Below are 17480 nucleotides of genomic sequence, written 5' to 3'. Positions count from 1 at the left end.
TGCAGGGCTGTTAGGGATGGGCAATCAGTATTGGCCTAGCCAGCGCCCCCCCCAACATCCCATGAACAAGAGAGGGACAAAATTAGTAATTCCTTAACCTCCCACAAAGAAAGCTGCAGAAAACGTTTTGTGATTTGGGGGAGAAGGTTGAACAGTGAGTCGTGCAATTGTACAACATGTGGACATTTAAAGGGGGGAAATTTTCCCATCCCGTCCATCGCGGGGAGGGAGCAGACCCTGCAAAGGGCTGTCAATCTCAGGTGGGATAATCCAGTTTTGTGGGGAGCATGGTTGGGGAATGCTGCCTATAAAGTATCAGTGGTAATTAGTGAAATCTCAATCACTTGAATTCGAGATGATGTTTCTTTTTCTCTTGTCGCGCTGTCTTCACCCAGACAGTACGGTTGAACAAAGCGGCCGGGTTTGAACGGTCCCCTCGACCTTGTTTGTTGGGATTTAGTTTTTGTTTTCTGGTCTGCTGCTGTACTCATGGATTTGGCCCCTCGCCTCCCGCAGATCAAGACGGAGACAAAAGGCTGACGGTCTCAGAGTTCATCTCATTGCCAGTTGGCACGGTGGAAAACCAAGAGGCTCAAGATGTCGATGACGATTGGGTCAAAGAGCGAAGGAAGGAGTTTGAGGAAGTTATTGACGCAGATCACAATGGCATTGTCACAATGGAAGAGCTGGAGGTGGGTACTTTCTTCAAACGCCTTTTCATGCTAACAGTGTAAAAGCACAGCCATTTCTTTAGTAAACACTTGTATTGAAAACACCAACGTTTTAGGTACAGCTGGTTCTTTGTGAAGTAATTTATTGCGGGAAGAGGTTGGCAGCCGTGCAATAGGTGCATGTCATGCAAATATTTGAATTATTGCTGTTTCAACTGACGTGGTTTTCAGTTCCAACACCTCACTATCAACATCTGATATCAACACCGCTCCACGCTATGTGTTGGAAAATTCTGCCTGCAAACCTGCAGTAACCGTAATTGTTTCATCATAAAAATTGTGTCACTTTGGCTCTCTGTGTTATTAATTATGAAGCCATTTTATCTCAAAATCGAGATCATCCAGATATCATTGGTTGAGAAACTTATCATCGAATCCTACAATGCAGAAGGAGGCCATTCAGCCCATCGAGTCTGCAATGACCACAATCCCACACAGGCCCTATCCCTTTAACCTCCTGCATTCACCCTAGCTAGTCCCCTGACAGCAAGGGGCAATATAGTACGGCCGATGCACCGAACCCATACATCTTTGGAATGTGGGAGGAAAGTGGGGAGGAAACCCACGCAGACACAGGGAGATCGTACACAGGCAGTATCCCAGGCCGGGAATCGAACCCGGGCCCTGGAGCTGTAAGGCAGCTGGAGTGTGAAACACTGTGCCACCCTGCCGTCCCTTATCAGCCATGATCGAATGGCAGTGCAAACTCGATGGGCTGAATGGCCCAGTTTTGCTCCTCTGTCTTATTCTGATTAACTTTTCCCGACTGGGCTGATTCGTCTGCTGCAAGCTTGAAGGTCATTCCTGGTGGCTTTGTGATTCCTTCAGGAGGTGATTTGCACCTTCCTCTGCTTTGGTGGCCAACCAAGGAGCTGGCAGATGCCTGCTGAACATTTCTCTTTAGTCTTCCAGTAACAACCTTCCAGTTCCTTGATGCTGACTCTGTAGCTTACAAGAATGGTCCCAGGGATGAGAAACTTCAGTTATGGGGATAGATCGAAAAGATTGGGACTGTTGTCCCTGGAGAGAATAGGGTTTCAGAGGAGATTTGGTAGAGATGCTCAAAATTATGAGGGGGCTGGGCGAGTAGATGGGGAGAAACTGTTCCCACTTGTAACTGCCAAGAACGAGAGGGCGCAGATTTAAAGTTATTTGCAAAGAAAGCAATATGTGATGTGGGGAAACAAAACATTTTTCACGCAATGAGTGGTTAGGGTGTGGAATGCACTGCCTGGAACTGAGGTGGAGGCAGGTGCAATCGAGCCATCGAGAGTGCAGTAGATGATTTGAACAGTATGCAGCGTGCTGGGGAAAAGGCAGGGGAACAGCACCAGACACTTGTTAGGAGAGTGAAGGCAAACATGATGGGCTGAATGGCCGCCTTCTGCACCATAACCATTCTGTAAAGGTCCAGAGTGTGAAAGTTCTGGCTGGTGTGGCATTAAGCCCTGTCACCCACAAGCTCAGTCTGGGCTTGGTTATGGACTGTCAATCTAGCCAGCAGTTCAGGTACTGCATTGACTTTATGGGGGTGGGGGTGGGGGTGGCCCCATCCAGTGGCTAGAGGGGGTGGGTATGGAAACTCTGACAAATTTGACAGTTAACTGTCTGCTGCAGGGATTTCAGTGCCTGTGAAGGATGGCATTAGGGAGTGCTGCACTGTCAGAGGTGCAACTGTTGGATGAGACATTAAAGCTAGGCTCTATCTTCCTGTAGAAGATGTGAAAAAAAAGACCCCTGGCATTATTTGAAGCACAGGGGAGGTCTCCCCAATCTCCTGCCCAAGATTCGCCCCTCATATAACCCCTACAGCGCAGAAGGAGGCCATTCAGCCCATCAGCCTGCACCGACAAAATCCCACCCAGGCCCTATCCCCGTAGTCTCATGTATTTACCTTTCTAATCTCCTGAGGGGCAATTTAGAACAGCCAATCCACCTGACCCGCACATCTTTAGAGTGTGGGAGGAAACCAGAGCACCTGGAGGAAACCCATGCAGACACAAGGAGAACGTGCAGACTCCGCACAGACCCGAGGCTGGAATTGAACCCAGGACCCTGGCGCTGTGAGGCAGCAGTGCTAACCACTGTGCCACCTGTACCAAACATCACAGAAAGTTGATAATCTGGTCATTGCAATGTTAATGTAAGCCTACTTGTGACCCTAATAAATAAAATATTTGGTCATTATCACATTGCTGGGAGCTGTGTGTGTTCAGATTGACTCCAACAAGGCAATAGTGGCTGCACTACAGAAAGTTCATGTAAAGCACACTAGGATATCCTGAGCTGATGAAAGGCGCCATCAATGTAACTTCTTTCTGTACAGAGATTGTCAACCACTGCAAGTCACTTGGCCGGAACACACTGATAAGAACATAAGAAGTAGGAGCAGGAGTAGGCCATCTAGCCCCTCGAGCCTGCCCCGCCATTCAGTAAGATCATGGCTGATCTGAAAGTGGCTCAGTTCCACTTACCCGCCTGCTCCCCATAACCCTTAATCCCCTTATCGATCAGAAATCTATCTACCTGTGACTTAAACATATTCAATGAGGTAGCCTCCACCACTTCAATGGGCAGAGAATTCTAGAGATTCACTACCCTCAGAGAAGAAGTTCCTCCTCAACTCTTTTCTAAACTGACTTCCCCTTATTTTGAGGCTGTGTCCTCTAGTTCTTGTTTCCTTTCTAAGTGGAATCTCTCTGCCTCTACTCTATCTAGCCCCTTCATTATCTTATATGTCTCTACAAGATCACCCCTCTGTCTTCTAAACTCCAACGAGTAAAGGCCCAATCTACTCAATCTCTCCTCATAAGCTAACCCTCTCATCTCTTAATCAACATGGTGAACCTTCTCTGTACTCCCTCCAAGGCCAGTATATCCTTTTGCAAATAAGGGGACCAAAACTGCACACAGTACTCTAGTTGCGGTGTCACCAGTACCCTGTACAGCTGCAGCAAGACCTCTCTGCTTTTATATTCTATCCCCCTCGCTATAGAGGCTGGCATTCCATTTGTCTTCTTGATCACCTGCTGCACCTGCAGACTGGGTTTTTGCGATTCATGCACAAGGACCCCCCGGTCCCTCTGCACAGTGACATGTTGTAATTTTTCACCATTTAAATAATAGTCCATTTGCCAATGTTATATGCCATCTGCCAGATCCTCACCCATTCACTCAGCCTACCCAAATCTCTGCAGACTTTCCGCGTCCTTCACACAAATTGCTTTCCCACTCATCTTTGTGTCATTAGCAAACTTTGTTACCCTGCATTCGGTCCCCTCCTTCAGATCGTCTGTGTATATGGTAAACAGTTGAGGCCCCAGCACTGATCCCTGCAGCACGCCACTAGTCACCAACTGCTAACCAGAAAAGCACCCATTTATTCCAACTCTCTGCTTCCTGTTAGATAGCCAATCCTCAATCCACGCTAACACTTTACCCCCAACTCTGTGTATCTTAATCTTCTGCAGCAACCTTTTGTGAGGCACCTTGTCGAACGCCTTCTGGAAATCTACAAACGCCACATCCACCAGCTCCCCTCTGTCAACCACACTCGTTACATCTTACATCTTGATCTAGCAAGTGGCCTCGATGCGGAATGAGGAGATGTTTTTCCCGTCATAAGCCACCTGTGGTCAAGCACAGTTTCATTTGAAAAAAAAAGACAAAAATGACATGTCAGTGGTTTTTCTCATGAGTTTTTACAACCTCATCAATGAACCAGTTGGATTTTTTTCTCACAGCTCATCACATTGTGAGAGAACCTGGGGTGGGGTACTATGTGAGCATTCTAGATAAAAATTTAAAAATTTTGATTTAAATTTTCTTTAGGTATGAAACCCAAGCAAACTGAGAGCTGAATTGACTAATTTTTAAGGAGTGGTTTAGATTGTGTGCACCTTAATCTTTGGGAAAGGGAAGTGGGTATAGCTTCTTACTAATTAGCTTTTCTGCTGAGTCATATCGATTTTTTTTAATGTATCCTGTGTTTGGAACCTTTGTTTGAGTGTTTTCAACATGATATCCATTCCAATTCCATGTTTTTTTTCTTCCTCACTCCAGTTCTGGGACTTGGATTCAGAGTCACGAAGTCACTCCTTGACTGAAAATAAAGAAAGCTTGCATGTAGATAGAGCCTTTTGTGACTTCAGGATGTCCCAAAGGGCTTTACAGTCAACTAACTACCTTTTGAAGTTTATGGGGAGGTGATGGCCTCATGGTATTATGGAAAAGTTGATTCATCCAGAAACTCAGCTAAAGTTGTAGGGACCTGGGTTCGAATCCCGCCAGGGCAGATGGTGAAATTTGAATTCAGTTAAAAAAAATCTGGAATTAAGAATCTACTGATGACCATGAAACCATTATCAGAGAAACCCACCTGGTTCACTAATGTCCCTTTAGGGAAGGAAATCTGCCATCCTTACCAGGTCTGGCCTATATTTGACTCCAGAGCCACAGCAATGTGGTTGACCTTCAACTGCCCTCTGAACAAGGGCATCTAGGGATGGGCAATAAATGCTGCCCAGCCAGTGATGCGTGCACGCACACACACACCCCCACCCACCATGCATTGTGTTTGGTGGCGGTAGAATCTTCCCACCACCGTCGATGTTGTTTCCCGTTGTTTGCCTTCTCTGCTGCCGGGGAAACCTGCAGGAAAAGGTTGCCTTTGATGGCACCAGAACATCCCGCAGACAGGAAATTCCTGCCCATTGTCACCACTGCTGTGTTTCTTACCTTGAAATTTGCTCCCACCCAACTTCCACAGTCAAGAGCAGTGAGAGGATAATCTGTTTTAGTCATGTTGGCTCAGACGTACATACTAGCCTGGTCACCCAGGGAAACTCTCCTGATTGCCTTTGTAATAGTACAGTGGGATCCTCTGTACCTACCCGCGTTGGCACAGGGGTTCTCAGTTTATCCTTTCAACCAATGGCACCTCCAGCTGCGCAGCCATGCCTCAAACCCATGGCCTCAGCACGTTAGAGCCATCTAAAGATGCAGAATGCCTGCCTTACAGCCAACGTAATGCCTGCACAATACAGGCACATTTGCTCAGAATGATGCCCAAATGCCCTGAGGAATGGGGCACACACTGTTGCTGGATTTTTCATAGAACCATAGAATCCCTACAGTGCAGAAGAGGCCATTCAGCCCATCAAGTCTGCACCGACTCTCTTGACAGAGCATCTTCCACAGGCCCCGCCCTATCTCTGTAACCACACACGTTTCATCTCAGAGCAGCCTCTCCACTGTCTGCCCCAAGGATGGAAATGATTATTTAAAAATGGGTGGTACAGTGGTTAGCACTGCCGTCTCACATGGGCCATGGGCCCACACATTTTCCTTTAGCCTACACATTTCCCACCTAACCTACACATCTTTGGACACTAAGGGGCAATTTAGCATGGCCAGTCGCACCTAACCTGCACATCTTTGGACTGTGGGAGGAAGCCCACACATACACGGGGAGAACGTGCAGATTCTGCACAGACAGGGACCTAAGCTGGGAATCGAACCCGGGTCCCTGACACTGCGAGGCAGCAGTGCTAACCACTGCCACCGGGCCGCCCATTTTTAAATACTTTCTATGCTTGGGGCAGATAACGAAGAGGCTGCTTTGAGATGAGTGACTCCCTGCAGGGTTGAGGTTGAGCAATTGCTGATCTGTTCTTTCAAAAGAGAACGCAGCCAGCGGGAGAAGGGAGCAAACTGCCATTTCAATTCACTCTTTTAAAGAAGAGGAAGGAGTTACAACTTGTTTAGTGCTTTTCACACCAACCAGGTACTCCAAAATTCTATTTGAAATGTAGTCACAGTTGTAATGTAGGGACATGCATCAGGCAGTGTGTGCACAGCAAGCTCCCATTAACAGCAATGTGTTAACAATCACATCAGCTGTTTTTTTGTGAAGTTAACCGAGGGACAAATCTGATTTGATTTATTATTGTCACATATATTGGGATACAGTGAAAAGTATTGTTTCTTGTGTGTTACACAGACTGTTCATTGAGTACATAGGGGTGAGGGATAGGACAAGGTGCAGAATGTAGGGTTACAATCATAGCTAGGGTGTAGAGAAACACCAACTCGATATGAGGTAGGTCCGTTCCAAAGTCTGATGGCAGCAGAAAAGAAGCTGTTCTTGAGTCGGTTGGAGTGTGTCCTCAGACTTTTGTATGTTTTTCCCGCTAGCAGAGTGGTTTTTCCCACAGTCCAAAAGACGTGCTGGTTAGGTGCATTGGCCATGCTAAATTTTCTTTCAGTGTACTCAAACAAGCGACTAGGGGATTCTCACAGTAACTTTGCTGCAGTGTTAATGTAAGCCTATTTGTGACTAATAAATAAATTTTAATTTTAACTTTGGAAGAGACTGTGTCCGGGGTGTGTAGGGCCCTTGATTATGCTGGCTGCTAAAATGCATTTAGACAGTTATGAGTAAAATGGATATAGAGGGATATGGGCCAAATGCAGGCGATTGGAAAAGGCTTAATGGTTAAAAAATGGGTAGCATGGACAAGTCGGGCTGAAGGGCCTGTTTCCATGCTGTAAACTTCTATGACTCTATGCTTTCCTGAGGCAGCAAAACCTTGATTCACAAACCGTGGTAGTTTTGTGCAGTCTTGGGCAGAGCAGGAGCCCATACCAAGCTGTGATACAACCAGAAAGAATGCTTTCTATGGTGCATCTGTAAAAGTTGGTGAGAGTTGTGGTGGACATGCCAGATCAGAATATCACAAATAACTCCCTGTGTGGGCCAGACCAGGTAAGGATGGCAGATTTCCTTCCCTAAAGGACATTAGTGAACCAGATGGAGTTTTAATGACAGTCAGTGACACTGTCATGGTCACCATTACTGTGACGAACTTTGTAATCCCTGATTTGGTTCATTGAGTTTAAATTCCGCCAGCTGCTATGGTGGGATTTGAACCCATGTATAGAGTATTAATCTGCACCTCTGGAATACTCGTCCAGCGACATTATCCCATTTTCCCTCATAATTCATATTGTTTTCCTCTTTAAGTAAAAATAATTTCAAGAAGTAATTAGACAAAGCTCTTAGGCTAAAGGGTTATGGGGGGGATCAGGATATTGAAGTTGATTATCAAAATGAATGGCGGATCAGGTTCAAAGAGCCAAATGGCCTACTCCTTTTTTTTACTTTATCAGTGTCACAAGTAGGCTTACATTAACACTGCAATGAAGCTATTGTGAAAATCCCCTAGTCTGCAGTGCCTGTTCGGGTACACAGAGGGAGAATTTAGCATGGCCAATGCACCTAACCAGCACGTCTTTCAGACTGTGGGAGGAAACCGGGGCACCCGGAGGAAACCCATGCAGACACGGGGAGAACATGCAGACTCCACACAGACAGTGACCCAAGCCAGGAATTGAACCGGGGTCCCTGGCGCTGTGAGGTGGCAGTGCTAACCACTGTGCCACTGTGTGGCCGTACTCTTAGTTTCTACGACTCTGCCCCTTCATGTTCCTGCCTTGCTCGGCCACACAGAGAAAAATAAGTCAACTGTAAGTAACTGGTTATTGTTTCATTGACAGGAATACATGGATCCCATGAATGAATACAGTGCCCTGAATGAGGCTAAACAGATGATAGCTGTGGCAGACGAGAACCAAGACCACTACCTTGAACTGGAAGAGATTCTGAAATACAGCGAATACTTCACGGGAAGTAAGCTAATGAATTACGCTCAGAGCGTGCATGAAGAATTCTGAAGAGGGAGAGGATCCCCACATCAGAATCGTATAACTTGGGAATCTCTCAAACTGTTATCAACCTCAAATGTGCTTAAACAAAACAAAAATGCTTTTCATAATTCTGCTGTTTGTATCCTGTGTGCGTACAATTTCCCCCAACTGAGGCAGCTCCTTCACCTTGGAAGCAGAAAGACCACTTTATAACTTTGCTTGAAATCTCTCCTCATCATCCGAGAAACGACCAGATCAGCTTTTAATGCTAGAATTGGCCAAGAGCCGCAAAGTGAGATTGACGGAGCAGGTGTCCAGGGGACGAGTGAGTGTGAGTTAAAAAGAGATCTCGGCAGCTCTGCTGACATCTGGAAGGAGAGGAAAGAGCTGAATGTGTCGAGTCCAGATGACCCTTTGTCAGAGGAGTTGGTGTGAATGGTTGTTGTGAGTCACTGGAACATTCTGGCCCACTCTTGGTGCACTGTGCGAGGGGTGAGGAGAACTCTGGTCATGCTGCGCAGTAGCCAGACCGCTTCTAGCTGGCATTTTATCTCCAACAGTAAACCTCTCACCACTGGGACACTGTTGCTTAAAGGGAATGTGAAACACCACTAGGCTGTGCTGAAGGCTCATCCTGCAATCCCAATCTGCACTGCTGTCCAGAGCCGGGACGCATTACGTGGTTTCATTACTTGCTCCCCTTCAAGGTCAAAAATTCTCAAACAGTGCTTCTCTTTTCCGAAGCGTCCCGGCTATTCCAGTCCGTCTGCACATCCACCGTGGATCTGCCCACTCAAAAACAAAACCATCTGGAAGCAAGCACATGAAGCGTCTGCTAAGAACGTGAGACTTTTAACCATGATCGCTGACTGAAGTGTTCTGAAATGGACACCGCCAGGTGTGGTTTCCTCCCGATTTCCACGCCAAGCGTTTATAACAAAGGCCAATTACTTGGGCTGGAAAAGAGGGTTTTCGTGGCTCCAGCGCCTCTGAAAATGCGATGATAGTGTGAGCGCAAAAGAGCAAGATTCACCCTTTGTGGACACAGGATGCTTTAATTCAGTTTGCAGATTGTGAGAGAGATACCACACCACAGGTTTATGTGAATAAGCGACATAATTGCCTCCAGAATGATAAATACACATGGCTCAAGTTGTTTTAGTTTCTGCCCATCAGTCGAGGCATTGCAGATTGGAATTAATAAATGATAACTACCGGAGACTCAGAGCTGTGCTCACACCAGATATTTGGTGATCTTTAGTATTAATCTACATGTTTACTCTTTGATGCAAGATTAGTGTTTGACAACTGATAACGGCAATTTGAATACATCGACAAAAAATAAACCCTTTCAGCAGTTTTGCGATGGCAGATTTTCAGGATAGTGCACGATGAGGGATTGCTTCCGTCACTGCCTTTTTCTTATTTTCTGGGAATTACCTTTTGAAACAGCTTCTCTAAATGCTTTTGTTTGCGTAGTTTCTGCTTGTAAAAGCTTGTAATATGCGTTTCAGGCATAGAAAGGTGACTCCTGAATGAAAGTTCTCTTTGAAAAGTAGACCCCTGTGGCACAATAGACCGTGATGTGGTGATGCTGGCATTGGACTGGGGTGTGCACAGTAAGAAGTCTCACAACGCCCGTTGGACTTTAACCTGGTGTTGTGAGACTTCTTACAACAGACCGTGGCACTCCTAGAGGTTCATTGAGCCACCGTTGATAACAAGCATTGAACTTCCCAATGGGAAGCTTGGTAACTTATTACATGATCATTTGTTTCAAAATATTTGAGCTTTATCTTGCTATTCTTTGAGTTTGACTTTGATCACCTCTTCTTGGTAATTATTGTTCATGTGAATCTGTTTTATCACACGGCGCTTATCAAATCAAATAAAATCACCGATTCGAGAAAGAAATACTCTTTACAAATGTTTTTATTGGACAGAATGATGATGATGCTTTTGGAAAGAGTTTTTAGACGAGGGCCAGTGGACGGAGTAACCCAGGGGGCTTGGAGTAGACACTGTCTGTGCCTGTCCTGCCCTGAAGTGATTGAACCCCATGGCACTCATTGACCAGGGCCCAGTGGGACTTCCAATGGGATTGGCCAACAGATCCCTCCAGCAGCACCAGGAAGATGAGAGTAGACCAGAGTAATCTAAAAGAGGCTGGTGCAGTCAGCGAGTGAGCTGCTCTCTGTCTCTGCTGCAAAAATCACGGATGCACCTAGACAGAGCAGTAGGGCGATGAAAATTAGGCAACTTGGACATAATCTCTGCATCACAGATCATAGAATCCCTACAGTGCAGAAGGAGCCCATTCAGCCCATCAAATTTGCACCGACCACAATCCCATCTAGGCACTATCCCATAACCTCATGCATTGACCCTAGCTAGTTCTCCTGACTCATAAGGATTAATTTAGCATGGCCAATCCACCTAACCCACATATGTTCGGACTGTGGGAGGAAACTGGAGCACCCGGAGGAAACTCACACAGACACGGGGAGAACATGCAAACTCTACACAGACAGCGATCCAAGTGAGGAATTGAACCTGGTTAGAGTGCTGGTCTTGTTTCAGAACACAGCCCTACCTGTGAGCCCACAGCACACTGAGCATTGCCTCCCAGAGTGTGGGGGCATCCATAATGAGGTGACCAACCCTATGCCCCACTGGTGTAGCATCTCACTGACATTGCTGAGGAACAGGAGCAGTGCGGTGGCAGGTTGGCTTTGAGTGAAATGAGAGTGGATAGCTACACACCACTTCATAGAAAACCCTACAGTGCAGAAGGAGACCATTCGGCCCATCAGGCCTGCACCGACCACAATCCCACCCAGCTTCTATCCCCGTAACCCCAAATATTTACCCTTCTAATCTCCCTCATGCTAATTTACGATGGCCAATCAACCTAACCTACACATCTTTGGATTGTGGGAGGAAACCGGAGCACCTGGAGGAAACCCGTGCAGACATGGGGAGAATGTGTAAACCCCACACAGGCACTGACCCAAGGCCAGAATTGAACCCGGGTCCCTGGCGCTGTGAGACAGCAATGCTAACCACTGTGCTACTGTGCCACCCTTAGAGATGGAGAAGGTGGGGACCACACAGAAGCCTTTGCAATCTACCTAAGCGGGCGCATGCTTTGAAAATACCAAACTCCTCCTCTAGCGATACTCTACTCTGTTAATGATCTCTCCAGCTTTCTATTGAACCCCATTACATCCCAGTTTGTCTGTTCAGATAATCTACATCTCCTGTGTAAAGTAATTCCATCACTACCATTGGGCAAGACCTTCCGGCTATTCATACCAATGGCTTATTGTGGCACGGGGTGGATTCAACTGGAATTCCCATTGACAGTGGCGGGACTGGAAGATCCTGTCACTGTCCAATGGCGGTCTGCTAAGAAACATGCCATGGGGAATAGGGGGAGTGCCAAAGAACATCACCCAGCATTCTTTATACCCTCTTGCACATTAAGACTTTACAATGCAGTATCTTGGAATATTTGTGTATAGTTTGTGCCATCTGTAAAAGGCTGGCAATAACCCCAAGGAGGGACTGATTCCCGAGGGTGAAAGGATAAAAGTCCAGGGTGAATGTGAAGGTCAGCACAGTGGTTGGCACTGCTGTCTCATAGTGCCAAGGACCCAAGCTCGATTCCCAGCTAGGGTCACTGTCTGCATGGAGTTTGCACGTTCTCCCCATGTCTGCGTGGGTTTCCTCCCACAGTCTGAAAGAAGTGCTGGTTAGGTGCATCAGCCATGCTAAATTTTCCCTCCGTGTACCCGAACAGGCACTGGAATGTGGCGACCAGGAGATTTTCACCATAACTTCATTGAGGTGTTAATGGAAGCCTACTTGTGATACTGATAAATAAACTTTAAACTTACAAGATTCTTTCATCCTTTCTCTTTTAAGTCTATTAGGTGGGAGTTAAGGGGAGACGTCATAAAGAAAATACAATGTGACATAGATCAATAGCTGTAATAAGTCTAGAATATAATTCAAAATAAACTGAAGAAAAGAACCAAAATTCTAATTTAAATTGCTAGAAAGTAAATTTAAAATGGAAACTGGGAAGAACTTTACAGGATTAGGATTAGGCCATTCAGCCCTTCTAGCCTGCTTCACCATTCAATGCAAGCATTGCTTTGACTGCAACTCCAGGTTCCTATCTACCCCTGATAAGCTTTCACCCCCTTGCTGCTCAAGAATCTAGACAACTCTGCCTTAAAAATATTCAAAGACTCCTGCTCCCCCCGTTCTTTGAGGAAGAAGGTTCCAAAACTTCATGGTCTTCAGAGAGGAAGCACCTTTCCTCATCGCCTTGTGTCCTGGCTAGAAGACTATTGCAAATATTTACATCTGGAGTATTGTGCACAGTATTGGACTCTTTATTTAAGGAAGGACGTAAACGCATTAGCAGTTCAGAAAAAGTTTACTCGACTCACATCAGGAATGGATAGGTCATCTGATGAGGAAACATTGGACAGGCTAGGCTTGTATCCTCTGGAGTTTAGAAAGGTAACAGGGAACTTGACTGAAACAGACAAGATCCCAAGCAAAATACTGCGGATGCTGGAATCTGAAAACAAAAACAGAAAACGCTGGAAAATCTCAGCAGGTCTGACAGCATCTGTGGAGAGAGAATTGAGCTAACATTTAGTCAGGATGAAGCCATCCTGACTTGAAACGCTGGTCCTATTCTCTCTCCAAAGATCCCAAGGAAATTTGACAGGATGGATGTGGAGAGGAAGTTTCCTCTTGTGAGAGCACCTGGAACTAAGGGCCAGGGTTTAAAAATAAGTGGTTGCTTATGGAAAAATTCATGGAAGAGTGAAACGTACAATGAAAAGGTCACCATGGCTATCAGCTTTGAAGGTCAGAATAAGTATACTTTTGTCTCTGAATTTCCAATGCTTTTATATAGATAGTGAGCACTCTGATATTTTCTAAACATTTTATTAAAGTGTGTCTTTGGAAGGAACTCTTCAAATATAAACATTAAAATATAGCAAAACTTCATCCAACTTATAAATCAAAGAAAGGTGTTAATGAAGAAACTTCATTACTCCAAACTTGGAGCCTCACCTTCGGCCAATCCACGTTCCCCACAATTCCCAACAGGTTCTTATTCATAGTGGGTCAGCTGACCATCACTTCATTCTATCATTGGTTCCATTGTTTACTGGGTCAGCTGACTATTACAGCTTGTTACCATTGGTCACATTATATCCAGTACAAAATAGTCACCGGTTACATTTCGACAAAAAATTTAGGCTGGAATTCTACCATCCTGCCCACCCTGGGAAATCGGAGCAAGCGAGAGGTGGACCATGGAACGGTCTGCCGACCTCGGGCAGGATTTTCCAGTCACGGAGCGAATGAGGCCTGGAAAATCCCACCCAATGTCTTCATGAATGACAACACGGACTCTGAAAGCATTATGTAAACAGCAGCTGTTAGTGAATATTATGTGCTCAATTATGAAGACGTTGTGTTGTGTGGCTTCATGTGTGCCCGCCCACAACACCGAGGATAAGTGCCAGCTTGCTTTTTTTTTCCCCTTATTTTATGCACTTTGTTTTACGAAGGCGCGCATGATTGAGTCAGGGAAAATTGTCTGTAAATCTGCCGCCTAAAATGTCCCGAAGAGCTTCTTTGAGTTTTGTCGACAGATGACTTAAAACCAAAGAGGTTTGATTGCTGTACTCTCCCTGGCCCCATTCACTACTTTGATGCGTGCGTGCATATTCACAAACGTAACCTTTCATTGAGTTAAAAATAGCCTTAACATCAATGTAGAAATATAATTCTTCAAATAACACGCAAGTGCAAAAATTGCAGGTGAGAACTTTGCTCTATAAAGCATCTGTACTACTGCCAGCAGTTTGCCAATTCTATTCCGGTTCATTTACAATGACAATTAGATATCTTTCTCTGTTCCCTTCCTAACATTGTGCTATTTATGTTACTGTTTCTTAAACCACTTTGCGGCAGTCTTTTTCTTATTTGTTCATGGGACATGGGCGTCGGTGGCTGGCCAGCATTTATTGCCCATACCTGGTTGCCCAAGGATGGCTGAAAGTCAACCACACATTGCTGTGGCTTTGGAGTCACATATAGGCCGGGTAAGGATGGTAAATTTCCTTCAGGGTGGCACAGTGGTTAGCACTGCTGCCTCACAGCACCAGGGACCCAGGTTCAATTCCAGCCTCAGGTGACTGTCCGAGTGGAGTTCACACATTCTCCCCATGTCTGCGTGGGTTACGTCCGAGCTCTCCGGTTTCCTCCCACACTCAAAGGTGTGCAGATTGGGTGGATTGGCCATGCTAAATTGTTCCTCAGTGTCCCAAGATTTGTAGGTCAGATGAAATGGCAATGGTGAATGTGCAGGGTTACAGAGGGAGGGAAGAGGAAAGGGTCTACATAAGGTACTTTGTCAGAGGGAGTCGGTGCAGGCTCAATGGGTCAAATGGCCTCCTTCTGCATTGTAGGGAGTCTAAGATAGCAAACTGTTATAGAATCATAGAATCCCACATCCTCCATTCAGCCCATCAGACCTACACCGACCAAAATCCTACCCAGGCCCTATCCCCATAACCCCATACATTTACCCTAGCTAGTTCCCCCTGACACTAGGGGGAAATTTAGCACAGCCAATCCACCTAACCCACACATCTTCGGATGATTGTTCAGCAAACGTATTTTGTAGCGTTTTCTTAATTTTTGCTTTATTTTTCAAACTCTGCATAATTAACAATCGGACCCTCTGTAACGCTAATAACTGCACGTTAAGTTTCAATTGAATAAGAGGAATTTCCCCATCTTCTTGGGGTAACTTTGGCAGAAAATTTTCAGAAGCCCTGTTCCTGAAGACAATGGGACCTGAACAGGGCTTTGAAAGGCTGAATACTTCCTGAACTGCAGCTCAGTGGGTAGAAAGTCCATCATGAAGAATGCTCTTTGCAGGGTACAGGATGGCTCAGTGTCAGGGACAAAGAAAGGCCAACATGCCCCTTGCACCCGATGCCAGCAAGGCTTTTTGAACTGCTACACAATCCTGATGCCTGTCCCATTTATGTAAAACTAGGGTAAACACAGTAAGAAGTCTCACAACACCAGGTTAAAGCCCAACAGGTTTATTTGGTATCACGAGTTTTTGGAGCGCTGCTCCTTCATCACCATCTAAGGAAGGGGCATGGTGGCACAGTGGTTAGCACTGCTGCCTCACAGCACCAGGGACCTAGGTTCGATTCCCAGCTTGGGTCACTGTCTGTGTGGAGTCTGCATGTTTCCCCGTGTCTGCATGGGTTTCCTCTGGGTACTCTGGTTTTCTCCCACAGTCCAAAGATGTGCTGGTTAGGTGGATTGGCCATGCTGAATTGCCCCTTATTGTCAGGGGGACTATCTAGGGTAAATGCATGGGGTTATGGGATTGTGAGCTTATAATGTGTTAGCGTTTATTAACAGGGGATTTGAGTTTAAGAGCCGTGGGGTTATGCTGCAACAATACCGGACGTTAGTGAGCCCACATTTGGAATATTATGTTCAGTTCTGGTCACCTCACTATAAGAAGGATGTGAAAGCATTGGTGGGAGTGCAGAGGAGATTTACCAGGATGCTGCCTGGTTTGGAGGGTGGGTCTTAAGAGGAAAGGTTGAGGGAGCTGGGGCTTTTCTCTTTGGAGCGAAGGAGGATGAGAGGCGACTTAATAAAGGTTTATAAGATGATGAGAGGGATTGATAGAGTGGACGTGCAGAGACTATTTCTTCAGGTGGATGTAGCTGTTACTAGGGGGCATAACTATAAGGTTCATGGTGGGAGATATAGGAGGGATATCCGAGGTAGATTCTTTACACAGAGAGTGGTTGGGGTGTGGAATGCACTGCCTGCTGTCATAGTGGAGTCAGACACTTTAGGAGCTTTCAAGCGGTTATTGGAGAGGCACATGGAGCACACCAGAATGATAGGGAGTGGGATTGCTTGATCTTGGGATTGGACATAGCTCGACACAACATTTAGGGCCGAAGGGCCTGTCCTGAGCTGTAACATTCTATGTTGTGTTTCTATGTAAACATCATTATGCATTTTCAGCAGCTGCCAGAATTGGTAATTATCCTGCCTCTTCCTGTGGCAAACGCCGTCCCCTTTATCCCATCAACAATCAAAAAATATCCTCTCTCATTTTTCTGAACCTGTGTGTCAACAATGAGTTACTGCCTGCTCTACTTGTTAATACCATTTTTGTGGGAAAGCGGGGAAATCCCCTGATCTTGCTCTGTCTATAAAGAGAAGGCTGAGTACATCTGCTTGGATTTGAGTAACGAGCATCTCGCAGTGGGTTTTCTCTCTGACACCAGCAGTGAACATGTGGTGCCTGGCTTACAATCATCTGCTCCTGTTCACACTTTCCTTGATCGTCTGCCCTGGCACGACTCAATCTTGTCAACCCAACCAGTACACGTGGACGATCCGCGGTGTGGTTGGCTGCTGTCCCAAGTGTAGTGCAGGTAAGTACCCCACACAATGGATTGGGGTGATAAGGGGGGGGTGCGGAGTGGGTGGGGGGAGAGGACACAGCTCAATGTGCTCTGCTCACTCTCAGAGTCATTCCTGGGGATTACAACCTTCCCTCCCATCTGCTGATACCCACTGGCCTAAAATTGGAATGGCATGTCTGCTGGGACAGGGACTTGCAGATTAGTTTCAATGATATTTTGTATGTGTGTCGTAGTGAGTGTTCAAACTATAAGTTGGATGCATATTTATAAATCAGCATTTTATTATGGACGCATTGCCTGCTTTCAGTTCTACTTATTTGTACATTCAATCTGTGACCTGTAATCTCAGTTAAAGTCAGATTCTTCCAAACTTCCTCAAAACATGAAAGTTCCCCTCTTACTGGTATTGCTGGAAGGTGGTGTGTTCCTTGTGTCTGTCACAATTGCAGAATGTTAGCAAGGGGGATTCCAGCTGGGAGACTCAGCACAACGGACCCCGCTTAACTGCACTGGGAATGAATACTAGTCT

The 17480-nt window shown here is 45.9% G+C and overlaps 1 protein-coding gene across 1 annotated transcript in view; it reads left to right on the top strand.

The window, feature by feature from the left end:
• Positions 1-10352, top strand: part of sdf4 (stromal cell derived factor 4) — a 74110-nt gene extending 63758 nt beyond the window's left edge. The window contains exons 5-6 of the mRNA XM_080215188.1: positions 517-692; positions 8289-10352. Coding sequence (XP_080071314.1) covers positions 517-692; positions 8289-8465 — 353 coding nt within the window. The 3' untranslated portion in view covers positions 8466-10352. The remainder of the gene's footprint in view (positions 1-516; positions 693-8288) is intronic.
• Positions 10353-17480: the final 7128 nt, after the last annotated feature.

Source organism: Carcharhinus amblyrhynchos, chromosome 30, assembly GCF_965287045.1.
Source record: "Carcharhinus amblyrhynchos chromosome 30, sCarAmb.v2.hapA, whole genome shotgun sequence".
Taxonomy (NCBI): Eukaryota; Metazoa; Chordata; class Chondrichthyes; order Carcharhiniformes; family Carcharhinidae; genus Carcharhinus; species Carcharhinus amblyrhynchos.
This window is presented reverse-complemented; position numbering and strand designations above follow the sequence as displayed.